Source organism: Vombatus ursinus, unplaced genomic scaffold (assembly GCF_900497805.2).
Source record: "Vombatus ursinus unplaced genomic scaffold, bare-nosed wombat genome assembly UNPS02014807.1, whole genome shotgun sequence".
Taxonomy (NCBI): Eukaryota; Metazoa; Chordata; class Mammalia; order Diprotodontia; family Vombatidae; genus Vombatus; species Vombatus ursinus.
Window position 1 is genome coordinate 45,273,668 of NW_020954585.1, and position 27,704 is coordinate 45,301,371.

Below are 27,704 nucleotides of genomic sequence, written 5' to 3' on the forward strand. Positions count from 1 at the left end.
TCTACTTCTAATTACCATCTCCCCCAATCTCCCTTCTGTCAGTCCTCCCCTACCTCCCTTCTTTTATCCCAGTCCCTTTTTACTTCTTTATAGGGTAAGACAGATTTCTGTATTCAACTTTGAGCCAATTCCCTCTTTAAGCCAATTCTGATGAAAGGTTTAAGCTTTGCCCACCGCCCTTTCCATCTTTCCTTCATTATAATAGCTTTTTTCATGCCTCCTTTATGTGAGCTAATTTACCCCATTCTATTTCCACCACACCACACTTCACTTCTTCCAGTGTAATCTTCTTTCTCATCCATTTATTTTATTTTTTGGGGGCATCATCCCATCAAAGTCACCTTATATCCGCACCCTCTGTCTATGTATACTCCTTCTAATTGCCCTTATAGTAATAAAATTCTTAATAATTACAAATATTATCTTGACATACAAAAATGTAAACAGTTTAACCTTATTGAATCTCTTTCTTGTTTCTTTTTTTACCTTTTTATGTTTCCCTTGAGTCTTGTATTCGGAGATCAAATTTTTTTATTCAACTTTGGCCTTTTAATTAGGAATGCTTGAAGTCCTCTATTTTGTTAAATATACATTTTTTTCTCCTGAAGGATTATATTCAGTTTTGCTGGGTAGGTCATTCTTGGTTATAACCCTAAATCCTTTGCCTTCTGGAATATCATATTCTAAGCCCTCTGGTTCTTTACTAAGGGAGTTGCCAAATCCTGTGAATCCTAACTATAGTACCACTATACTTGAATTGTTTCTTTTTGGCTCCTTGAAGTACTTTCTCCTTGACCTGGAACCTCTGGAATTTGGCTACAATGTTCCTAGGAGTTTTCACTTTGAGATCTCTTTCAGGTGGTGACTGGCAAATTCTTTCAATTTCTATTTTCCCTCTAGTTCTAGGATATCAGAGCAGTTTTCCTTGCTAACTTCTTGAAAGATGTTGCCCAGGCTTTTTATTTTTATTATACCTTCAGGTAGTCCAATAATTTTATTTATTTTTGGTGGGGGGCAATGGGGGTTAAGTGACTTGCTCAGGATCACACAGCTAGTAAGTGTTATGTGTCTGAGGCCGGATTTGAACTCAGGTCTTCCTGAATCAGAGCCGATGCTCTATCCACTGTGCCACCTAGCTGCCCACAATAATTCTTAAATTATCTCCCCTGGATCTATTTTCCAGGTCAGTTGTTTTTCCAATGAGAAATTTCATATTTTCTTCTGTTTTTAAATTTTTAAAATTTTGTTTTATTATATCTTGATGTCTCATGGAGTCATTAGTTTCCACTTGTTCAATTCTAATTTTTAAGAAATTATTTTCTTCAGTGAGCTTTTGTACTTCCTTTTCCATCTGGTCAATTTCATTTTTTAAAGAGTTATTTTCTTCTTGTACATGAAACCTGTAAATCTATTATGTACAACCATTCTATACATACTTCTATTTATCAATTCTTTCTCTGGATTCAAATAGTATGTTCCTTTGTGTCTGTAGTTAATCTGGTTATTTTTAATAATCTAAATTACTTAGTTACTCAAAGTTCTTCTTAAAACAATATTCTTCAACAAGTACTTATTACAGCAAAAGGACTGAAAAAGCACAGTAATCTAGGGCCATGTACTATAGGAACAAACAGTTCTATAAAGTTTTCACGTATAGAACAACAAGGGCATTGTTGAATCACAACAAAAGAAATACTGTTCATTATAATGCCCTTTCTTCATCAAGAAAAGTTTACATTATGTTCAGTATTCCATATTTTTAATATGGGAGGGAAGAGATCCCTTCCCTTCCTCTTCAAAAAGAAGTAATTGACCAGAATAAGCTCATAGGACCAAATAATCATTTTAAGGCCAACACTGACATAATTATATCAAAGTTGGCTGAAAATGACATGGGTGTCTTCTATCAGAAAATATCTGACAAGTGGGACAGCTTTGAAAATAACAGATAGACTTAAAAAGAAAAGCAAGGGAGCAGCTAGGTGGTGTAGTGGATAGAGCACTGGCCCTGGATTCAGAAGGGCCTGAGTTCAAATCCAGCCTCAGACACATAACACTTACTAGCCGAGTGACCCTGGGCAAGTCATTTAACCCCATTGCCTAGCCCCCCCCGAAAAAAGCAAGTTATTTATAATACTAATCTATAGCTTCATATACAATCTCCTTTTTCTGTTCTACTTTGCATATGGAAATGTTCATTTTATTTGGTATTAGTTAAGTTCAGCATTTTTAACAAATTAAATAATAAAAGAAAAAAATTTAAATCCTGAAAAAAAGGGCATACATATCCTGAAGGCTGGAATGAGTAACAAAGTTGGAATAAGAAAAGAAAAAAAAAAGCTATGAAGCTAAATTAAAATAAGTTTGCTCCTGTCATTGGTGGTAGTTATGAACACTAGCCCTGGGTCGTAATTATTTCTGTGAATCTCTGATCTGGACACCACATTGTGATGTTGGTAACTATAACACATAGCCTGGAGTGTCAAGTCTGTTTGCTCATCTCAGGAACCTCTCTCTGCATCCTCTGAGATTCTATCTGGTCATCTTTCCTATTTCCAATCACAAATTTAGCCGTGTTCCTCAAATGGGTTTGAACAACTTCTGTTTAAGAGCTATTTGACTCAAAGTAATCAGATCCTCTGAGTTATTGAAATGAATAGATGTGTATTTATATAAATATATTATTTTATAATTACATTTATTTGTCATGCTAGTGTTCATTATTTTTATTAATATATTACTATTATATTATACATTGTTTTATTATTTATTATAATATTTGTATTTATATTTGTCATGTTATCTAATTCTAAAAATATACTCTTTTTCATATACTCTTTTATTCTGAGAAGATTCAGGGGGTTTTCCCCCTTTGTTTTGGGAAAAAGAGATTGGAAAGAACACTACTGATGTTGGAGTTTAACAGATCTGAATTAAGGTCCTGGCTCTAATTGTCCTAGCTATGTGACCTTGGTCAAGTCTCTTAATCTCTGTGAGTCAGTTTCCTGATCTGTAAAATAAGGACATTGATGACTAGCTTTATTGTGAAGGAAGCTCTTTGTAAGCCTAAGAGTCCTAAGTAAATTATTCCCATGGAATTACACATTTCAGTAAGTTAGATAAACTTGACTTTTCTTTTTTCAACTTTGCAAATCATAAGGGTGACATGGAGTTCCCTCTTGTGGATTTTATTTCTAATTAACTGAAGAGGCAAAAAGAATAGTGGTCAGTGTGGAACTTTGGAAGGCAAAGAAAGAGGAACAGATCTTTTAAAAAAGGAGGAATATGTTTAATACCCTTCAATCATTTCTTTATGAGAAACTGGCTGTTGAGGTGAGTTGAAAGATGTGAAATGTACTTCTGGCAAGTTACCCCAACTCAGAGGATAAATATAACCATCTCTGGACCTGAGATCAGAAGACTTAGATGAGAGTCCTGACTCTTGTGCTAATGATGATGATAATTCACATTCATATAGTGCTTTAAGGTTTGCAATGTGCTTTATATGCATTGCCCACTTTGAACCCTTCATTAGCCCTGTGAAGCACATACTATTATTTTCACCTGCATTTTACTGATGAGGGAGCCAAAGTTCATACATTTGAAGGGACTTGCTTAGGGTCACACAGATACTAAATGTCTGAAGCAGAATTAAAACCCAAATCTTCTAAAACCAATCCCATTTCTTGACCCATTGTGCCATACTGTCCTTATTTTCAGTTTAAAAATAGGGATAGTCATACATATATTTAGCTGTTTGACCTTGGGCAATGTCTTTAAGCCTTGGTTTTGTCATTTGTAAAATGGAAATAATATTTGTACTATCTACTTGAGGGTTTTTTTTTAAGACCCAGAGTTTCCCCCTTTTTCTAAAGTCTTGATTTATTTATTTATTTATTTATTTATTTTTTTGGTGAGGCAATTGGGATTAAGTGACTTGTCTAGATTTGAACTCAGGTCCTCCTGACTCCAGAGCTGATGCTCTATCTACTGCGCCACCTAGTTGCCCCTTGACTGAGTTTTTTTTTTTAATTTTTTAAATTTTAATTAATTTATTTTGGTTTATCAACAATCACTTCCATAAACTTTTGAGTTTCAAATTTTTCTCCCCCTCCCTCCCCACCTCCTTTCCCAAGCTGGCACACAATCTGATACAGGCTATACATACACAATCCCATTAAACATATTTCCACATTAGTGATGTTGTAAGTAAGAATTAGAACCAACAGGAAGAACCACCAGAAAGAGGAAACAAAACGCAACAGAAGAAAAAAAAATAGTAAATGGTATGCTTTGATCTGCATTCAGACTTCATAGTTCTTTTTTTTGATGTGGATAGCATTTTCCATCATGAGGCCTTAGATCCTTGTATTGCTGAGAAGGGTTAAGTCTATCAATATTAGTCATCGCACAACATGGCTGTTACTGTGTATAACGTTCTCCTGGTTCTGTTCACTTCACTCAGCATCAGACCATACAAGTCTTTCTAGGTTTTTCTGAAGTCTGCCTATTCATCATTTCTTATAGCACAATAGTATTTATGATTACTGTCTGTGTCTTTCTCTCCATCCTTTTTCCTCGTTTATGCTTTTCTTTCTCCTTTTCCCTTCTCACTAGGGTTTTGCTTTTGACCACCGCCTCCCTCAGTCCCACCTCCCTTCTATTAGCCCCCTCCCTTTTCTTCCCCTTTACCCTTACTACTTCTTCCCTTCCTTCTATCTTCCCTCCCTTTTCTTTCCCCTTTTCCCTCCTACTGCCTATATGGCAAGTTAGATTTCTATACCTAACTGATTATTATTCCCTTCTTGAACCAAATCTGTTGAGAGTAAGGTTCAAACAATGCTCATCTCCCTCCCTTCTTTCCCTTAGCTCTAATAGGTTTTTGTCCCTTTTCCTGTAATATCTTGTCTGTCTCCTCCTTTCCTTTTCTCTCGATACATTTTCTTAGTTAGATCAGACTAATCCACTTACTTGGATCCATTTAACCCACTTGATTAGATTTTTTTTTTTTATCATTACATCAAAGTCAATTTATACCCACCCCCTTCACATATACCCCTTTAACATGATGTAATAACAATACAATTCTTAAGAGTTTACAAGTATCATCTTCCCCTGCAGGGATGTAAACAGTTTGCCCTTATTAATAACATGTTGTTTCTTTCTGTTCCATTTACCTTTTTATGTCTCTCTTGAGTCTTGTATTTGAAGATCAAATTTTCTGATGAGCTGTGGTCTTTTTATCAGGAAGGTATGGAAGTCCCCTATTTCATTAAACATCCATCTCCTCCCTTGAAAGATCATGCTCATTTTCATGGGTAGTTGATCCTTGCTTGTAATCCAAGCTCCTTTGCCTTATGGAATATCATATTCCATTGACTGAGATTTTTAAAAAGTACTTTGTAAACACAAAGATGCTGTAGTTAATTGGGAGTTGCTATTTTAACACTTTCTCATTCTCAGCACTTTAAAGGAATGTCCATGTATGAAATGAAGGTAAGAATGGGAGGGAGGTTGAGGGGAAAGGAAGGGTCATGGTACTTATATGCACACAATGAAAATGGAAATTTGTTAAACAAACAGTACTACATCTATAGCAGAGCTTACTTAGAGAATTCCATGGAGTTAGTGCTTGTATCAGACCCCCTCCTCCCAAAAGTGGGACTTTGGCTTTGGGGCCTAGGGAGGTGCCTTTTGTTTGGGAGGTGACTTTTGGCCATTGTGAGCCAGACAACAGGAAGCAGAAAACTTTTGCTTTGCACTTGCTCAAGGCAAAAAAGTAAACGAAGATCCTCTTCTTTCTTGGTTGTTCAGTCCAGTTTATTAAGATAGAAAAAAAATTAGAAGTGAAAGTAGGTATTTCTAGACAGAGCAAAGGTTGTATCTGCTTGGCACATCCTTGGGTGATGTATTTTTAAGGAACTTGAGTAGGATAGACCAGGTGCAGAAAAAAGTTAGAACCCTCAACACATACTTCATCTGTCCAGGCCCTCTTCTTTTTTCTATCTTTACTCTCTCTCTAGGCAAGCTCACCCACTCCCATAGATTCAATTATCTTTATGCTAATGACTCCCAAAGATTCAACCTTAATGTCTCTTCTAAACTCCTCTCTTACATCACCAACTGTTTACTGAACATAGCCTCTTGGACAGGACATCTGCATCTCAAACTCAACAGGTCCACAGTGGAATTCTATCTGCCACCATGCTGCCAAACTTCCCATTTAATTCGAATCCTCCCAGGCATCCATGAGCTCTGAGACATGCTGGACTTTCCTATCATTCATCCTTCCTATTTAATCAGTTGTTTTTTGATTCAACCTCCAACATCTCTTCATGTCCCCTTGTCTCCATTCACATGGTTGCCACCCTAGTTTATTCAATCCCTCATCCTTTTTTGACGAGCCTGTTGTCATAATTTTCTACCTGTTCCTCTAAGTCAGTTTTGGAAATCTTTTGCCTTGCATATAGTAGATGCATATTGATTGACTGATTGAATGAACAAATGTATTGGAGTTTATCTAGACCTACATTAGAATATATCCCATTGAGGTAGATGATACTGGTCTTTTCCTATACCATAAGATCTAAGATCTGTCTTCCAGGTTGCCCATTATTACTTTCACCAGGATGTCCCAGTGCCTCCTTTTGTAAAGGAAAGATGGCTAAGGAAGCCCATTGTAGCGCATATTAATAATTAATTCTCCAAACAGATATCTTTATTCCTTATTATAATATGTTATATTTATTATAATAATCTTTATTGCAAAGGTTTGACACATTTATCAAGGTTGTCTCACCTCTGACACATACTGGCTCTGTGACCCTGGACACAGTCACTTAACCATTCAATGCCCTTTCAAACAAGTTCAGAAGTTTCAGACAAAATTGCTGGTCCACACTGCAGGTTTCCTCACCAGAACTCTCCCAGTGAAATCACAGGTCCAAACGAAAATACACACCCTAGGAGTATGCAATGATTGAGGAAAGGGGAAAGGAATTAAGATGTCACTAGAATCATTTACTTGAAACTATTTGATCTTTCTGATCCAAATAGCTATGGCCCATAGTAAAAGAACTGGCACGTGGCATTCCATATTGGGGAAAGATCACCTTTTTATAATCTAAGCACAGTCTTTTGTTGCAGGTTAATTTTATAATGGAGGAAATAGTCAAGGCTGGGAATGGAAATGACCCAGAATTCCATTTCAAGGCCACCCAGGCAGTTAGGTATGCCTACATAAGTCTTCTGCCTCTGTCTTGTTGCATAACCCAACACTGAGCTCTTACAATAAGTAACTTGTTTCCCTTCTTGACAATGGCTCCATGCCCAAAAACCAGCAACAGCCTAGTCAAAGAGATACCTGAATGCTACTCTGGGCTCTCTTTGATCACAACTTCAAGGATACCATGTGATGTCTGAGAAGGAATTGCTTCATCTCAACTGGCCTCTACAAGAATTTTATGTCATAGAAAATACTTGTAGAGATAAATAAACATGTTGCTTCATCGACACAAGATACCACAGGCTGAGCTCCAGTGGATGACCCAGAGCCATATATGCTATTAAACAATGCCAAGCATATCCCTACAAGAAAGCATCTTTCTTTCCTGCCTTTCCTCACCCTAAATCTTGTCTTTGATTCCACAGGAAGATGTTATCTAGAAAAAGAAACCCACTCCTAAAAGTGTCTGTTGAAACGGGATTCATTCCCAAGCTGGTGACATTTCTGAGCTTGTCTTATAGTCCTGACTTTCAGTTTGAGGCAGTCTAGGCCCTGACAAACACTGCTCTGGGAACATCTGAACAGGCCAAGGCAATTGTGGATGCCAGAGCTGTCCCTCTTTTGACTGAACTCCTCTCTTCCCCATACTTACACATCAGTGAGTAAGCTATGGGGGCACTAGGGAACATGGCAGATGAGCCTTCAGCTTTGCCTTCCTGGCTGACTGAGGACAGTATAACAAATACCTTTTATAAATAGTTGTTCTGAAGGGTCTGTCTGTCCTGTGTCACGCAGGAGATTATTACATTAGGGAGGCATAAGGAAGGTTAGGCAGACAAATCTCTTGGCTAAGACAAAGCTTTCAGTTGGCTGAGGAAAGTAGGCCTCCAGTATAAAAGCTGGCAAAGTCATGCTGGAATTTCATGGAGATCTGATAATGAACACCTACTAGCTTCTTGTGTGATTGTTAAAAAGCAAAACACTAACAGCTTGCCACCTCTCTTCCCTGCTCCAGAATCCCCTAGGGGTAGCCTGAAATAACTTTTGTCTTGTTTTGCTTTTTAAGAAGCTAAACAGAAAGAAGCAGTATGGTAACATAGATACAGAGCTGTTCTTATAGTCAATAAGACCAGAGTTCAAATTTCACCCTGATACATACTGGTTGTGTGACCTTGAACAGGGCACTTAACCTCTCAGTACTCCAGGCAACACTCTGCTACATTTTGCAGAATAGCTACTGCTATACATTGGTAGAAAGAGTTTTCTCATTAAGAGCTGCTTATACTAATGAAATGAGTTTGGCCTCCCCTCACCACCACCGACCCCCACACCCTCCCCCCCATCCAAAAAAGGGAAGGAGAGTACTAAATGGAAGCAAACTATTCGGAAAGAAACCTGGAAAAGTCACTTGGTTTCTCTCAATTTCCCCATCTTTAAAATGGGTATACTACTTTACCTCAGGAGACTGTGGTGGGAGTAGGATGGGTAGTGCTTTGCAAACTTTAAAATTCTAGAGAAATGTGAATTCTGGTTCACTGATGAGGGCATATTGATGAGGGGTTGAGCAAATTAGATTATTCAGTCAAATAAAGTATTTTACATTAGCCCCACCTATGCAAATATCTAGGCAGCTAGATGGCCCAGTGGATAGAGCAGTGGGCTTGGAATCAGGAAGACTCCTCTTCCTGAATTCAAATCTAGCTTCTGGCCTCTGGCCTCTGGCCTCAGACCTTGGGCAAGTCTCTTAACCTCAGTTCCTCATCTGTAAAATGAGTTGAAGAAGGAAACCACTCCAGCATCTTGGCGAAAGAGTTGGACCCTACTGAAGTGACCCAACAAAAGTGAAAATATCTAGCCGACATTAGTTAGTGTTTATGGCTTTTTCCATTTTTTTCTTCTGAAATTTTAAGTTTTGATTTATGTCTATTGCTTTTATATCAACTTCATTTCCAAAAGTATCACTTCTTCCTCCACTCCCCAGAAAGCTGTGCTTCCTAACAAAGAATTTAAAAGGGTTTGAGTAAGAAGGAGAAGGGCAGTTTAGCAAAACCAACCAATAAACACATCAACCACGTCAGATATAGTTAGAGTCTGATCATGTTGCATGTCCATAGTCTCTGCCTCCTCCTCTGCCAAAAGAGAAGGTAGAGAGGTTTTCTCATCTCTTTAGAGACAATGTAGTTCCTTATAATTAGTTTTGTTTTTCATGGGTTTGGGATTGTCTTTCCGTTTATATTGTTGTAGCCATTGCTGAAGCCTTCTTTTAGTTCTTTCAACTTGCCACTCTTGTTTTATACCCAGGTGATGGCCCTGAATTGAGAGATGCCTTTATCTTGTGTGAAGTGATCACTCCTCTCTTATCCCTGGTCTCACCTACTAAACCTGTAAATGTTTCTACATAGAACATTTATTTTCTTGGGACTGGGGCTTTGGACAGGTGGTCTTGGAGAGGTGGTGCTTGAATCGTCGTTGACCAGCTCCCTTGAGATAGAACTATTTGCATATTCTGGATCGAGGACCTGCTCATATAGTAAAGGATAGGGATCTGTGTAAAGATTGATTCCACTCTCTACTTAACGACCAAGGAGCACTCTTAAACTTTTGACTCTGTGGTCTCTGCTTATAGGATCACCAATTTTAGATCTGGAAGGGACCTTAGAGGCCATGTAGTCCAACCCTCTCATTTTACAGATGTGGAAACTAAGCCCCCCCAAGACTTATTGTCTCATTAGAATGTAAGCTCCTTTTGAGTAGGGATTGTTTTATTCTTTGTACTCATATCCCCAGTGCCTAGCACATACCTGGCACTTAGTAGGTGCTTAATAAATGTTGCATCTGTAGTAAATGACAATCAATAGTCAATAAATATTTATTAAGCATCTTGCTATGTGCCAGACACTGTGATAAGCCCTGGGGATGCAAATAAGAAAAAGAAAAAAAAAGGCCCTGCCCTCAAGGAGCTTATCATCTATTGAGGGAAAGACAATACACAAAAGGAAGCAGAAAAGGAGTAGGGAGCATGATGTTTGAGGAGTCAACTAGAACTAGAGATGAAAAATGAACAGAAGCAGGTTCTCTGATTATAAAGCCAGGCTTCTTTCAGCTGTTTCATATGCTTTCCTTTCCTAGTCTCCATGATCCTTACTGTCAAATTAAGATTACATATACAAGTAAAGGGACTGATGAATCAAAAAACAAAGACAGGAAAACCAACCTGATTATTTATTGGAAGTTTCTTTGTTGCTTTGAAGTCATGAGACCTGGGTTCAAATCTCACCTCAGACACTTACTAGCCTATGAACAAGTAGACTTTTTTGGATCCTCAGTTTCCTCACCTGTGAAGTAGGGACACTAATACTTACACTACATACCTCATGTTGTGAGGTATGCATTTGGTGATACTAAAGTGCATGCAAACACGCAAACATGAAGCAGTAGTTGAGGAAGGGAAAGGAAGAGGAGCAAGCATTTATAGTTGTTCTTTAATCTTTTCAGTCACATTTGACTCTTTGTGATCCCATTTGGGATAGATACCGGAGTGGTTTGCCCTTTCGTCCCCCAGCTCTTTTGACAGATGAGGAAACTGAAACAAAGAGGGTGAAGTGACTTGCCCACGGTCACACAGCTAGTAAGTGTCTAAGGCCAGATTTAAACTCATGAATGTGAGTCTTCCTGACTTCAGGCCCAGTGTTCTATCCACTGGATCACCTAGCTACCCCTAAGTATTTATAGTAGTGACTGTTAGACTAATCTTGTTAATCCCTCCACCATTCAGGAGTCATACAAATCATTCCCTTCAAGGACGTATTAGTGAAGCTTCCTGTTGCCAATCAATATTGTTACTTAAAGGAGGGAGCCTGGGACATATGACAAAGAACAGGATTTTTCTCACTTGTCTGTTATGCGCATTCTTTCCTTTCGGTATTAAATTTGAAGAAGTCTTCTGTCAACCTCTTTGTAGATTACATTTCTGCGGAATGTGACATGGACCTTGTCCAACCTCTGCTGGAAGAAGAACCCATACCCTTGTGCAAAGGCAATACAGCAGATCCTGCCAGTTCTTCTCCAACTCTTGCAACACCAAGATGGTGAGATTCTGTCAGAAGCCTGCTGGGCTCTGTTGGATCTTACTGATGGTCCCAATCAGAGGATTAACCAAGTGGTGTAGACTGGGGTCCTTCCAAGGCTAATCTACTTCATAAGCAGCCCATACCTGTCTATGATGGTAAATCCACTCTGGTGCTTAAGTTTTCCACTGAAAACCCTTATTAGGAAATGTCAAAAAAAAAGCAACAAAAAAAACCTCCCTGTTCTCCAAAGCCATGGTGTAGGTGTGAAAAGTTAGGTTCTAGTTCACTAGGATAGTCAGTGCTCTAGGCTTTTTAGCCTGCCACTGACTCATTCAGCAAATACTTACACTCTTCTGATGTAAAGGCATTGTGGTAGCTTCATTTACCCCCACAGAGCTATTGTGAGATTCAGACCAGATAATGTACGTAAAATGCTATATAAATGACATTTAAATGATTTACAAGATCCAGTCCTTCACGGGATTGGTTTGAGTTTTTTTGGTAACTGCTAAACCATCTGTTGCCCTGTTCTTATCCTTCCCTAATATAAGTCCCTTTCCTCCCTTGGGAAGACCAAAAGTCCTTGTTCTTATTTTTTTTAAATATAGACTACTAAGTATACTTGCTGTGTAAAATTGTGGTAGAAATAACACTTGGTTCCATGCCTCTTTTTGGGAATACTAGTTGTTCTATAAATTCATATTATTATGTAGTTTTCATCTTACCCAAATAGATGCTTGTGAGACAGATGCCTAGGTTGGAAGAGTGGGATGCTCATGCCTTTCACTTAGAGATACTCTGAGCCTGAGTTTAGCAGGTGCCAATGCCCCAAACTAGGAAACCCTGTGGGTCCACCTCAGTGTTTATGCTGTTTACTCTGAAAGGCTCACTGCTTTCCACCTGATACAGAAGGCCTTAGTACACACAGTGTTCCTGCATCTGCTGCTCTGATTAGTAAGTACTAAGGGGTCTCTGTTTCTGGATATTTCCACTTATGACACAGGTTCTTAATCTTTTTGTGTGTGTTTTGGATCCCTTTGGCATTCTGGTGAAGTCTGTAGAGCCCTTCTTGGAATGTTTAAAAAAATTTTTTTAAATTCATAGAAATGCTAAATTTCTGTTAAAGGTATAAAGATGTAACTTTTTCCCCCATCCAAGTTTACAGACCTTCTGAGATCTATCCACAGAATCTCAAGTTAGGAACCCTTGGCATAGAGGTTTGAAGAGCAACAAAGTCCTAAAGGTGAACCCCCAAGTGTCCCCCGGCGGCTCATCTCTGATGACTAGTCTATTTTCTAGGGCAGCCAATAACAAATATAAAAATTACAATGCATGCTGGTGAGCAGCTTGAAAATACAATACTGAGTAGAAAAGCAAGGATGCCCTTATCAGAAGAGGGGGAGAAGAATAGACTCTTGTGCATTTAAGTGTCTCCTAGAAACATCTAAAGAAACTGTCATAGGCTAACCTCTGGTCTCTGTTGTTCTGGATCCCCCCGCTCCATGCAGTTGGTAACATGTGACTGAGACAGATCAACAAACCCAGGTGGCCATTGATGTAGGTTTCTTGACAGTGCTGCCCCATCTCCTGCATCACCAGAGGCCCTCAGTCTGGAAGGAGGCTGTTCAGGAACTCAGGATCTTGTGAACAGATTCAGCAGCTTAATACCTGTCATCCTTGGCGGCCCTGCTAAGAAATGGAAGCAGGATGCCCAGGTACCTTTGGCAAGAAGAAGGTGGGGACTGAGAGGAGAGAGGGTGGGAGCTCCTTTTCACAATCTGAACTATATCAGTTCCTTTAAGAATAGGTGAACAGTGTGTTGGACATTGGTCGATAATAAATGTTTGCTTAAATAGAGCACTGGTCTATCTCTGCTACTAGTTACAGCAATAAGATCTGATTGCAACGATTGGTCTTTGTCTGGATGGCTAGGGACCACTTTATTTAAACAAAATTTAACCTAGCAATTGAAAGTAAAGAATGGGCTTCCCTTCATTTTCAACAAAACTTTCATTTCCACATATAGTCTTCCCCCTTACCTCTCCAATAAGCCATCCCTTGGAACAGAGAAGAGGCAAAGCAGTTCAGCAAAGTCAACCTATCAATTCTGTCTGATGTATATGAAATATTCCATTCCAGTGGACCTTCTCAACTCTTCAACTAGCACTATTAAAAAAAAACAAAAACAACTTAAATTTTGAGATTAGTAAAGTCTGACTTCAGTAAACAAATGACTCACTTGCCACTCTGATTATAAAGTGACTCTGATTATAAAGATACTTTAACAGTATCCACATTTGCTGAATGTTTTAAAAAGTGAAATCTCCCTCCTATTGATTGTTTAGGGTGAGGTGACATAGAGTAAATTTTTGGTTTTACGCAAACCTAACCCAAGGGAAATGGCACATCTTGAGCAATAGCGTATTAAAAAACAGACAACTATTTGGTTATATTAAAACCATGCAAAAGAGATCCATTGGAAATGGACAAGGTGCCTTCCAATTTGTCATAATAACATGACTACTAAATACCATTTTTCCTACCATAGAGCTACTTTTATCTCTAGATAGATATGATTAGAAATCGAGGAGCTAAATTCCACTTCAGGTTATGCCTGAACACTTTAGTGTCTTAGATTCAGTGAAGTTGCTTCACCTAAGTTTTAATTCCTTAGCTGTGAAATGGGACTAGTGCCTTCCCCTTCCTACCAACCTCCTGGGATCACTGAAATAAAGGAGAATTCTGTGGTGAAAACATTTTAAGACCCTCTGGGGAATGTGCTCTATAAATACAAAATACTTATTAATTTAACCCTTTAGCAGCCTTGCATTCCCTCTCTATTTTTCTTAGCCACCCAATACATGTTAAAAGAGTCTCTACGTTACATGGCAGTTAACTAGCTTGCCCAAGGTCCTCAAATAGCAAGGAAAGATCTAGAAATTTAGATAATCAAACATTATAAGTTCCTAAATGCTTAGGATGATTCTTATTCAAAGAAGTTCATGGATTACCCAGATAGCTTAATATTCTGCTACTTTACATAGTTCCTAGAGAGATCAAAGTCAACTTGAGTAAACCTCTGAAGCCCAGTTGGCTATGTCTTCAATACTAACTGTTTCTCTTTCCTTCATCTTAGGCAGATTCCATTAGCTCTGCTCACAAATGACTGAAACAGTCAGGTTCCACCAAGGTGTTGATGTAAATTCCATTTGTAATCTCATTAAGCCCCCCTGGAAATAGAATGAGACAGGCATGACTCTTCTGTCCCTCTTTGGGTCTGTAGAGAATGTCAAGAATGCTATCTATTTCTTTTGTAGGGAGAATTCAAAGTCAAGAAAGAGGTTATTTGGACAGTGACTAACTTCACAAGTCAGGGAACATTGCACCAGATGCTTGAAATCATCAAGGCTGGAATCCTGAGACCTCTGCTCCATCTGTTCACTGTCAAAGACAGCAAAACTCTCCTCCTCGTCCTTGACATTATTACCTGTTCCTTCCAAGTTAGAGCTTTAAAACTAGTCATTCCAATAACAAAGTGCTGAGAGATGAGCTCAAGCTTGATTATGCAAAACCTACCATCAGGGTGTGTTGTAAGCTGTCCTGTCCTATTCAAAACCCATACTGACAACAATGGAACCATGAAGTAGAAATCCAAAATATCTGGTTTTGTTGGGTTTTTTTTTTAGCACCTCACTTACAAGGTTGTTGTGAGGATCAAATGAATAATATATGTAAAATTCTTTGTAAGCCTTAAAAGTTATATAAATGCTAGCTATTATTATTGTTATTAAACAACCATGTAAGGGAAGTACTTAAAAATAGATTTCTAGATCTAGCCATTATTATTATTGTTGGACTGGCTAGGTGGCACAATGGATAGAGTGTCAGGTCTGAAGCCAGGATGACCGATCTTCCTGAGTTCAAATTCAGTTTCAGATACTTACTAGCTGTGTGACCATGGACAAGTCATTTAACCCTGTTTGCTTCAGTTACTCATCTTCTAAAATGAGCTGGAGAAGTGAATAGCAAACCATTCTGGTATCTTTGCCAAGAAATGCACTACTACCCCCTAAAAGGGGGTCATGAAGAGTTAGATACAACTGAAGCGCAACATTATTACTTTTAATTTTATACATTAAGTGGATCTGTATTTTCAAATGAGTCACTCAGGATAATATGTCAATCTTAAATGGAACATGGAACACGGAACATGGAACATGTCGTATAAACTAAAAGGATCTAGAGGTGGGAGGAATGAGGAATGTGTTTTACTTAAAACTGGACTTTAATTCTATCCTGTTAACTTGAATATCTTGGCATGAGTATGTTTGTTTAAACTCCATTTTGCAAACAGTACCTGCTTCAAGATTTGGGGAGACATATCACACGTTAACATCTAAAACATAACTCCATCTATCCTCCAAAACCATCTTTTCATGTGGGCTTTCCTATTTTCATTACTCATTCTCCCTTTAATCAGAATCTGGGGATCTTGGAAGACAGACTTAGACTTAGTTCTTTCCTCTCCTCCCCATAACATTCAGTTGCCAAGTCCTTTTGATTATTCTTTTGTAATATTCCTCACTTGTTCCTTACTATTCGCTTACTTCAGTTTTAGAACATTTTCCCCACACTTGCTTGGCCTTATTTGTTAGCCTTTGAGTTAACAAGTCCCTTCAAAGTCTTAGCTTGCAAGCTACAACAAATCACCGGCACTCTGCCTTTTCATAGCTAATTTCTGGCTAGTATAATCATGTGACTTTAAATAACAGATCTGGCAAAGATGAGCATTGATAATGGCTATACCCTAGTCTAGGACTCTTGATCTAATTTACAGGATCATAGACTCAGAGGGCTTTAGAAGGAATTTTAAAGGCCATAAATTCCATTTACTTTAGATGAGGAAACTGAGGCTGAGAGAGTTTAATTGACTTGCCCAGGGTCACCCAGATAGTATGTGTCTAAGGTAGGATTTGAACTGAGCCAGGTCTTCCAAACTCCAAGTCTGGCAATCTACCCACTATGCCACCTAGCTGCCTCAAATTATGCTAGCAATAAAGAGAATTGTAGTTTTCTTTCTTTTCTTTAAGATTTAACTAGAATTTCCCTAATTGAATTCTCCCTGACCAGATAATTTACTATTTCTACTGAAATACCAATAAAGGGTGGTTTTCCTCCTCAACAAGATACTTATTCATGTTCTGTCTTGCCCACAGGCTGCAGAGAAACTAGGGGAGAAGAAAAAACTGTGCTCTCTAATAAAGGAGCTTGGTGGACTAGATAAAATCAAGGCATTACAATTTCACAATAATAGCTTGATCTTTCAAGCTTCCTTGAACCTTATTTGGGAATTACTTTTCTGAGATATGTATTTTAGAATTTGAGTACACATACTCACCACTCGTAATAGGTAGCTATGGTAGGAAGCAGGGAGTGAGAGGTGGTAAGAGTCCTGAAATTAGAGTCAGACGGCCTGGGTTCAAATTCTGGTTCTGCTTAAATATATTACCCATTTGACTTTGTAAAGTCACTTGACTTCAGGGTTTTTTTCTTTTCCCTCTTCCATAAAATGAAGGTAGTGGTATCTTAGATGGCCCCTTCCTGCTATAAACTCTACAAGCTTAGGTCCTCATTGGCAAATTGAGTGAATTTGTCAATTGCTTAGCTCAATTAAATACAGGAGCTTGGTTGCCACGTGGACTGCTTGATAAAGAGCATGATGACTGTACTTGCTAACTAATTTGTCCTAGGGGAGATTTTTAACATTAAGTATCTGCTGGACAAAATGTATGGAAGGAATACAGTTTAAATAAGACATAATCCTTCTTTTTGTGGAAATTAGGCATTTATTTGTATCCTTAATGCCTAGCACAATGGCTGACACAGAGTTAGTTGGTTAATTATTGTCCCTTGTGCTCAGAGAGGACCAAAATGCCATCATGTGTTGGTGTCAGTGTGTCCAACCGTGGCTGATCAGACCAATAGAAGCTTGGAAGGCTATACAAGTCAGATACAAATAGTCCATGTGAACATTTGGGTGGATTCTCTAAATTTGCACATCTCACATTTCTTTTGAGCAACTGCAATTCTGCTTTGCTCATAGAGCGCAGACCCTTCTTTGATTCAGGCATGCTATGCTGTGTGGTCCTGTGTCTCCCATGCCTCACAATCTATTCCAAAGGTCTCAGAGAGACCTCGAAAGTATGCTTGTATCGCTTCTTCTGACCTCCACATAAACTCTTGCCTTGTGAGAGTTCTCTATAAAATAGTCTTTTAGGCAAATGTACTTTTGGCATTTGGGGGCCATCTCTAGTCATCCTGATCTATATCTTACTACTGGACTCAGATGGCTCTGAAGGAGAAAGTGAGGCTGGTGATCTAACACAGCCCTACCTCATAACACAGCCCTCCCTCACTTAAATTCAATTCACTTGCAAGTCATGGCATCACCTTCCTGATGTCATGGTCCTCTTCAAGAACAAAGGACAAACAACAACAACAACAACAACTTTTGGCGTTTGAACAACTTGGCCACCCAATCTCTGAATGACTGGCAGTTCAGCTCAAGAAAGGACCTCAGTGTCTGGTACTTTATCTTGCCAGGTGATCTTCAGAATCTTCCTAAGACAATTCAAATGAAAGCAATTCAGTTTCCTAGCATAGGACTGGTATACTGTCCAGGTTTCACAGGCATACAAAACAAGGTCAGCACGATAGCTCTGCGGTCCTTCAGTTTCTTAGGCCGCCTAATACCTCTTCTCACCCTCTTCTTTCCTTCAGACCCTACCAAACATCCATCTGGAACAGAGCAAATGCTTAATAAATTTTGATTGATTAATCAGTTTATATTTACTACCTTAAGACCTTGGGCAAATCAGAATCTCCTTGGTTCTCATCTATAACATAAGGGGCTTAAACTAGGGGATTTCTGTGGTCCCTTCCAACTCTAGGCCTAGGATCCTTTGAATAATAAGCACACAGATATTTTTATTAGTGCATTATAAAGGTACAAATAAGAGAGAGGCTATTACCAACTGGGGGGATCTGGGAAGACCACCTCATGAAGGAGGTGGTAACATTTGAGATTAACCTTAAAGGATGGGCAAGAATTTAACAAAGAAGGGAACAAAGTCAAGGAAGGAAGCCTACCTCAAGATTATTGCAAAATCCAAATGAGTGGTAGAGGATCTACACTAGGATAGTAGTGGCAGAAATGGAAAAAATATTGAAGACAAGATTGTTAGAACTTGATAATTATCTTTTTGTGTGCTCTCTCTCTCTCATCTATGAACAAGTATTTATTAAACACTTATTATCTACCCTCAAGGAGCTTATATTCTTAAGGAGGGGAAAATATGTATGTAAAGAAGAATATACAAGATATATTCAGAATAGATATAAGGTTTCTTTACAGAGTAAATCTCTAGCATTTAAAGGTGGTAGGGGAAGACTGGGAAAAGATTCCTGCAGAATACCGACTTGAGCTGGGATTTTTTTCTTTTTTGGTGAGGCAATCAGGGTTAGGCGACTTGCCCAGGGGCACACAGCTAGTAAGTGTCTGAGGCCAGATTTAAACTCAGGAAGATGAGTCTTCCTGTCTTCAGGCCTGGCACTCTATCCACTTCAACACCTAGCTGCCCACAAGTTTAATGGTAATGCCATTGAATAAAATAAGATCATAGATTTAGAGCTGGAAAGAACCTCAGAAACCATATAGTCCAACTCTCTCTCTCTTTCTCTTTACAGATGAGGAAACTGAGGCCCAGGGACTTGCCCAAGGTCACACACATAGTAAGCATCAAAGGCTAGATTTAAACCCAGGTCCTCTGACTTCATAGTCAAATAAGTTTTCAACTGTACCCTAGATAGAACAGATTGTAGAGAAGCTAAGATTGGCTTTTAGGCATGCTAAGTTTGAAATTCCAGTGGAATGTTCATGTATTAGGCAATGTAGCATTGTAGAAAGATCACTAGCTCTGGAATCAGAAGACTTTGGTTCACATCTCATCTATGACTTCTGTGTGACCTGGGGCAAGTCACTTAACTTCTCTGGGACTTAGGTTCCCCCGCCCTGTAAAATGTAAAATGAGGAGATGGCCTAGGTGACCTTTAAAGTTGCTTTTTAGCTCTAAATCTCGTGAGTCAGGCTGAAGACCAGGAGCCATAAAGAGTGAAACCAATAAAATGTAGAGTCAGTCAAGGGAGAAGAAAGTATCCAGGAGGAAGAAAAACTGGTCAATTATGTCCTGGTTCAGGGAGGTCAAGGAGGATGAGAACTGAATAAAGGTCTTTGGATTTGGCAGCTGGGTGGTTGGTTACTTTTAAGATTTGGTACTTTTAATACTTTAAAGAGGGTATTTAAGATAATACCCTTCTAGTAGGGAAGGGTATCATCAAGTAGATTTTGTTTTTATGGGGGGGTAATCCACAAGCATTCATTAAGTGCCCACTATGCGCTAGATGCTGGGGACAAAAAGACAAAAAAAGGCAATCACTGACCTCAAGGAGTTTATATTGGTGTGGGAGGAGGAGAGAGAAAAGATACACAAATAAGTACATAGAAAATAAACACAAGTTATTTTTTTTGAGGGGGGGAGACAATGGAAGGTACTAGTTGTAGAGGGAATCAAGAAAAACACCTCATAGAAGATGGTATTTCAATTGAGCTTTGAAAAAAATGAGGAGTTCTAAGAGACAGGTGAAGAAGGATTGCACTCCTAGAACAGGGGATAGCATATACAATGGCATAAAGATGGAACATGGAATGCTGAATTCAGGTCATCCATTTCAAACCATCAAGTTTGTAAAACGAAATAAGGTACAATAAGGCTTAGGGTTATGCTGGAGCCATCTTGAAAAACTGTACAGTGAGCATCAGAAACCCCTTGGAAGCCAGCAAATGCTGGGCTTGATTTAATGTTTTGTTGATTATCTAGACTTAGTAAAGTGATGGAGAAAATGTTAATAATGCAGGTTGAACCTAAAAGTTTATTGTGGGTACATTTTTTTGAGAGCTGATTGTTAATTATTTACCAGCACAGCCTTGATTAGGCTAGAAAGGTAAGTTGGAGTCAGGTTTTTGAGGCCTTTAAATGGCAAACAAGATTTTGTATTTAACTCTAGAGGTAACAGAGAGCTGCCCGATCAGGTATGTTGGTTGATGGAGGAACTGGAAAGAAGAAATTGATGATGCATAAGAAAAGAATGCTTACTGGAACAAGGTTCTAGATGTGACAAGAGAGACAGACAAGATCAAATATATAGGTAGAAGGACTAGTTTTAGTAAGGAGTAGGGTGTGTGGGGGAACTTACAAGTATTCTAAGATAGAAGAAAATGAATGAGAACGCCTGTGAGTTTTGAGAATGGAAATATTGTTGAGTGTCTCCAATCTTAATCTCCTGCTCCACTAATTCTTTGCTGTGTCAGGATGAGTGGTGGTGGTGGTAGTGGTAGCAGCAAAGGCAAAGTTGAGGGTTGGAGCGGGGGGAAAGTGCTGTAACAGTTGCTGTGGAGAATAAAAAGTAGATAGGAAGGGATACCGTGCACCAGTGAAGAAAGTCTTAAGTTATCAGCCGTTAATTTAGAGTAGGTAAATGACATGATACTTTCTAATGAAATTCAATAACCAAATGGAAGAATTGGAAGGATAAAGGGTACTTAGAATTGAGGGTTTGTCATTCCTGACCTGCCAAGGTCTAGGAGATCAGGGATTCTAGGTAGAGACTAATGAATTATTGAAATCTTTGGTCATAGGTTCAAGATTTGGTATAAAGACAAGTGAAGCAAATCTAGAGAAGACTGATCATGGAATCCAGATTTATAATTAATGCAAGGGCAAGTTTAGTGGGAGAGGTGGCTAAAGAAGGTAATTTTGAAACTTAGGATGTTAGAAATGATGCAGTTCTATAAAATGGTAATGTCTAAGGTTTAACCATGCCAGTGTGTAACTGAAGTGGAATGGAGGAGGTTGTTGGAATTGAGGTATTCCATTTTTGAGGTATGGGGGAGATGGGAGCTTGGGGCAGTGAATATAATCACTGAAGACTTCAAGGAGAGTGGTAGGAGATGAATGGTAAAGACCATTAAGATAAGCGTTAACATCACTGAGGAAATCTGGACAGCAGTTAAGATAACAAGAAAAATGGACCAAGTGGAAAAAACAGATTGCAAGGATATCAACTTTTATGGTGGTGACTATAACATTCTGTATGGTCCCACATGGTTCCACAAAAAGGAAATGAAGTTTCCATGAGAATTTAATACTAGTAATGTTTTCCCAAGAAGCACCTTAGTTTCACAATTTTTACTTATTGTTAACACCTCTCCAACATGAAAATATGCTTAATATATTTTGTACTCCTCCCCACCCTTTCCTCTTTTATCCTGGGGATACTCAAGGCTCCCTTGTCCAGCTCTTATGCCTTCTGTCCATGTATATTTCAAACTACCAAAAATATTTTTTGTGGTCAAATTAACTTGAAGAAGTACTGTTCAGCTACATTGTTTGGACGTTGGTTACCTTAGAAATCTTTCCTTCTTTATGGTATGACATTTATAGATATCAACTAGAATTCTTTTAATAATGGGTCTCTACAACATGTGAAATTAGGGGCTGGAAATATGTTATTTTCATGAAAGAGTCTTGTCTCTTCCGGTTTACAATATCAAGTCCCTTGTGGGGAGCATAATGACAGAGTAGCCTTTTGGGAGTAGTGGATAAATTCTCCAGAGTGACTACTTGAAGCCACGCATCTCCAAATTATTTTCCAATTTTACCTGCTAAATTTTTTTAATACTTTAGGATGACCTTTATGGAATACTGTTTAAAGGCATACATAATACATACATACACACACAGAAATTTTGAATTTTAAATTCTCTCCCTCCCTTCTACCCCTCCCCCCAGACAGAAAGCGATTTGATATGTTATACACGTGCAATTATGCAAACCTTATTTCCATATTAGTCATGTTGTAAAAGAAAACACAGACCAAAAGAAAAGAAAGAAAGTTTTTAAAAAGGATACTTCAATCTGCAGTCGGACTCCATCAGTTCTTTTTTTGGAGATGGATAGCATTTTTCATCATAAGTCCTTCGGAATTGTCTTGGATCATTGTATTCGGTTTAACCTATACTTGGCACTGCAGGTGGTTATCAAAGTGCCAATGGTTCTGATGAGTTAGGAGTTACAATTCCTAAAGGTACTTTATGTTGGACAACAGTGGTGTGTGGGATTATCCCAGGCAGTTCCCAATGCCTGGGAGAAGGAAGAGACTTAAGAGTGGGTGCAGAGAGGATTAACGAAGAAAGATTTGGGAGTTACTGGGAATGGGCTACCATTACCATTTAAACAAGCCCTAAAGAAAGAAACTAATGGGTTTCAGTGGACAGGCAATGAATACTTATCTCTTGAATCATTTTGGTCTAATTTTGATCATTTTTAAAGATTGGAAAATCTTCAGCTTTCAAATGTAGCCTTGATACTGTCAGCATTCAAGTTCTTAATTTAATCTTGATTTAAAGGGGTTACAAATTTCTCTAAATGTTAAATTTCTCTAAATGTAAAACTTCTCTTATCTGTGGCATAAAAGCGAAAATGCAGAGGAAATTGGCATAGCTGCACAATAAAACTTCATGAGGTGTAATTTAGCTCAGAAAGCTTCTCTGAACTGCTTTAAACTTGTGGCTGCCAGAGAAGAGAGGAAGGCACTAAAAAAAAAAAAAAAATCAAAGCACTAGCAAAATTTGCCTACTATATGTGAAGGACAATTTATCCTACATATTTTTTTGGCTTTCATCCTTCCAACTCACAGACCAGGACTATGGTCTTATGCAGAAGGCATGGGAGACTGGGGTACTGAGGAAAAAGGAAAAGCTCTCTTTATTCTTAACTTCCTCTCAAAGGAGAAGTGGGAGGAAAGGGAGGGAAAACCAAGGAATTCTGTGGGGTATGAGGTGGGAAATTAAAACCCTCTAAAAATAATGGAAATTTTTTTTTCTTTTTCATAAAGCCCAATGAAAGAGTTAAGATTCAGAAATGACAAGAACCTTGGGATAAAATGACCATGTGGTTTCAAGAATTTTGCAATAACAAAGGAAGTGAGTCCTGAGTCTAGAAATAAATAATCAGAGTTTAGGAAGAAAAGATAGTCAAGATGCCCTGACCAGAGAGACTATAAAAAGAACATAGCTTAAGAGGGACAGGAGGCTCTAAAATCTGAAAATCTAACAAATGATGAATAAAAGGGGGAGAGGGGTTTAAAGAAACTGATGTAGAATTCCAATTAGCTCCGATTTTAAAGGAACATCTAGAAAAGTATAGAATCCTGGACATGGAGCCAGGAAGACCTCATCAAACCCTGCTTCTGACACCAGCTATGTGAATGTGGACAAGTCACTCAGCCTCTGAAGCAGTACCCTAATGCTGGCTGTAACACAGGCTTATTGTGATCTGGCAGAGTGTTCCCACAGTGTGGAAGTCATGGGTCCTTGAACTACTGACATATGGAAAGATGAAAGGAAGATTATTATTATTAGAACTAGCAGAAGAATGCTACAAATCCATAAGAATATTTTCAGAAAGGTTAAAACCCAGAATGGGCTGTGGCTTGAGAAACATGCAAACAGCAATAAAAAGGGATTTTTAAAAATCTATTTACAATGTTGGTTAGTTTTGCTGAAGTGCTTTTTTCTCCCTCTTTAAAACAAACTGCTCTATAAGACAGCTCTGTGGGTAGGGAGGGGCATCTATTGGGAAATTAAGGTGATGTAAAAGGATAGAATATAAATAACACTTTAAAAAGTCTATGTTCAGAGTCAAAGGAAGAAGGAAGATGTCTACTGTTTGAGGCAGATGGTACAATGTTAACAGATAACAAGGAAAGCAGAACTATTAAACAGTCCCTAGTTTGCTTCCATCTTCCCCACTGTGGATCTTTGGGGGGGGGGGGCCAATGGGGAGGGAGTCAAACAAAAGTGGTTAAGAGGGAACTGAACCAAACACGGGTGAGAGCCTCTTGTGGTTTTAAATAATGGGATGTCCCAAAAGTTTTAGTGTCATTTTAAGCTTTAATAGCTTATTTAGCTGTTTATTCAATAATTTACTTAGTTTATTTAATTTCGAAAATAGCTATTAAAGCTTTAAACTGTACTATGACTTTTAGGACACCCTGTATATCCAGGTTTCCAAATCCAGACAAATCGAACTGCTTGGAAACTTTGAGAAATTGGGATTACAGGATCACAGATTTTGAGCTAGAAGGGACATTAGAGATCATTGAGTCCAACCCTATCATTTTACAAATAAGAAAACAAGGCTCTCAGAGGTAAAGTGTGAAAGTGTATGAAACAAGATTTGAACCCAGGTCTTCCTAATTTCATGTTCAGTTCTCTATGAGCTATACATGCTGCTTCTTGATTACAAAGACTGGAAGTCAGAAGGCTGAAGATTGGCAAATGTCCCACTTTTAAGAAAGAAATGGGCTTAGCACAGGGAAGAAGTTTATGTTGAGCAGGGCTGCCTAAAAAGAGAATGGCCACTATTAGTCATATACTCCCAAGGAGCCCAAAGACAAAAGGAAAAGTCCCATTTATAAGAAATACTAGTACTTTTTGTGGTAGCAAAGAACTGGAAACAAAGTGGGTGTTCACAAATTAGGGAATGGCTAAACAGACTGTAGTACATAAATATAATGGAATATTATCACACTGTGAGAAATTATAAATATGAGGAATTCATAGAAACATGGGAAGACATGCACTGATGCAGCGAAAGTATGCAGAACCAGGAAAACTATACACAATTACCACAGCAATATAAATAGAAAAAATAATAATAAAATAAAACAATAAATAAAATAAAATCTATGTGGATATGATGACTAAGCTAGAGAAGATACAGGAAAATGTTCCTCTGTGGTTACCATTTTGTTGAAAAAGTGGGGTATTGGCTCAGTTCTTTTCCCAAACTCAGTGCCAGGATCTGTTGCTTTAGTTGCATCCTTGAGACAAGATGATAAAAGTCAGATTCAATGGATTTGGCCTTTTTGGGCCACTGGTGACCAAGAAGTAGAGTGGAAAGACCTGGATCTTCATCCCTAGCCAAATAAGGAGTTCCACCACTGAGGATCCCACATCCTTAACCTAGTTTAGACCCCTATACTAAGGATCTCATGCCTTATTCACAGTCCTTGCCCTGAGGCACTCGTAGTAGGGAGAGAGGCACTGAATCCTACGTTATGTACCATAAATATGTACCAAATAAAGTCACCCTATTCAGTGAAAAAAGAAAGTGAAGCACCATGGGTTCAGAATGTGCTGTTAATATGCTGAATATGCAGAATATGCTGTAAAACCTGGTTGATGTATTGATTGGTTTTGCTAGACTATTTTGTTTTTATTTTTGCTAGAAGGGATAGCTCATGGGGTAAGGGCATATTTGGAAATGATTATGATGTAAAAGCTGAATTTATCAATAAAATTTCCTCGTAAAAAGGGAAGAGTAATGGGCTGTATTGTGGGGCAATGAGCTCCCTTTTAATAGTAATGTTAAAGCAAACACTGGATTACCATCTGTCAGGAGTGTCAACGAAAAGATTTCTGCACTGACTGGGAGCTTGGATTAGATGAACTCTAAAATCCCTTCCAACTTTAGGATTTTATTATTCTAAGTTATCAGAACCACAACTTGTTCAAATTTCTAGCCTAGCAGTAACTTGTAAAGTCAGCAATCGTCAGCAATTGTCAAGAGGAAAAACAACTTTTTCTTTTAGTGGATTTTGCATGTATACATCTATGGAACATCTAGAATAAAGTTTTTGCTTTCACAGCAGGAAACCTAAAATATCATTCCTGGTATTTTGGGGGCCTCAATATACCAAATTCCATCCTACTTAAAATTTCACCTCTTTAAAAAAAATTAATAGATAGATCCTTTTTGTTTTAGATTGTAAGCTGAGAAAAGAGTTTTTTGTTTGTTTTTTTTTTTTTTGGTGAGGCAATCGGGGTTAAGTGACTTGCCCAAGGTCACACTGCTAGTACGTGTCAAGTGTTTGGTCTGAGGCTGGATTTGAACTCAGGTCCTCCTGACTTCAAGGCCGGTGCTCTATCCACTGTGCCACCTAGCTGCCCCTGAGAAAAGAGTTTTTAGTTAAAAGAAAAAACTTCTCCTTAGACTGAAAATATGACCAAAAGGTTAAATACTCAGATGTTACTGTCAGCTTGAATTGTTTTAACTCCTCTTTCTATACGCTTTCATAGCCTTTCCCTCCATATTTTCTCTCCCACCATTCCTTACAATATTGTGTGTGTGTGTGTGTGTGTGTGTGTGGTTTGAGGATACTTTTACCAAAAAAAATTTTTTTTTTTCAAGCTCCTTACCTATTGTCTTGGTCGGTGTATAAGGAGAAATGTGGTCATTTTCCTGTAGCCCAGGTGTCTATGAGGCTGAAGCAGCACTTTAATAGAGAATAGTTTAAGAGTACCTACAATCTCCTTTTGTGTCTGGAGCATAGGTCTACAAGGGAAAAGCTTGCACATTTCTGACTTGTAACTTTAAGCCTTATCTCAAGAATTGCCAACAGCTAACAGAAGGTAGTGACTTTCTTGGTCCTTCACATTGTGGTCTTATTATTCTTCCACTGGGGTATCGAGGTGATCATGGGTCCTACAATGTGACGCCAATGGAGTGCAAGCTCTACTGGTCCCACCAAGCTAAAAAAGACTTCTTTAAAAACAAAATAGATTTGATGTTTTGACTTTATATACCCCAAGGAAGGATATTATGTTGATTAGAGCTGCCTAAAAAGAAAATTAACACTATTAGTCATATATTCCTAAGGAGGTCAAAGACAGAAAGGTTAAATATAATATATATATATATATAATATATGCACACACATGTCAAAAGAGTCATACTAGCACTTTTTGAAGTAGCAGAGAATTCCTTCTGTCTCCCTACTCCCAGAGAGCCATCCCATATAACAAGAGACATTTCTAGAACTCTTTCTTAGAGGAAGATGAGAAATACAATCAGCAAAACCAATCAATGCATCAAAAAAAATCTGGAAATATATGTAATGTCCCACAATTATTACCTTCTACTTCTGCAAAGAAGTAGGGGAAAGTGTATTCTTATATCTCATCTTTGGAGACATGCTTATTATTTTTAATTTTGCAATATTCATTTTGGGTTGTTGAGTGCTATTTCCATTTGCTTTGCTGTAGAGACTGTGTGTATTGTTTTCGTGGCCTTTCTTACTTCATTTTGCTTCAGTTCATGTAAATCTGTGCTTCTCTGTATTCATCATATTTGTTATTTCTTATTGCACAATAATGGTCCATCATATTCATGTATCACACTTTGTTTAGTTATTACCCAGTTGCAAAGACTTCTAGTATGGACCCAGTA

The 27,704-nt window shown here is 38.3% G+C and overlaps 1 protein-coding gene across 1 annotated transcript in view; it reads left to right on the forward strand.

Moving 5' to 3' along the window:
• The window catches only part of KPNA7 (karyopherin subunit alpha 7), an 87,764-nt gene that overhangs the window by 49,270 nt on the left and 10,790 nt on the right, over positions 1-27,704 (forward strand). The window contains 10 exon segments of the mRNA XM_027874651.1: positions 3,209-3,333; positions 7,147-7,229; positions 7,651-7,916; positions 9,524-9,609; positions 11,187-11,464; positions 12,255-12,269; positions 12,804-12,918; positions 14,613-14,795; positions 16,512-16,640; positions 16,642-16,738. Coding sequence (XP_027730452.1) covers positions 3,209-3,333; positions 7,147-7,229; positions 7,651-7,916; positions 9,524-9,609; positions 11,187-11,464; positions 12,255-12,269; positions 12,804-12,918; positions 14,613-14,795; positions 16,512-16,640; positions 16,642-16,738 — 1,377 coding nt within the window.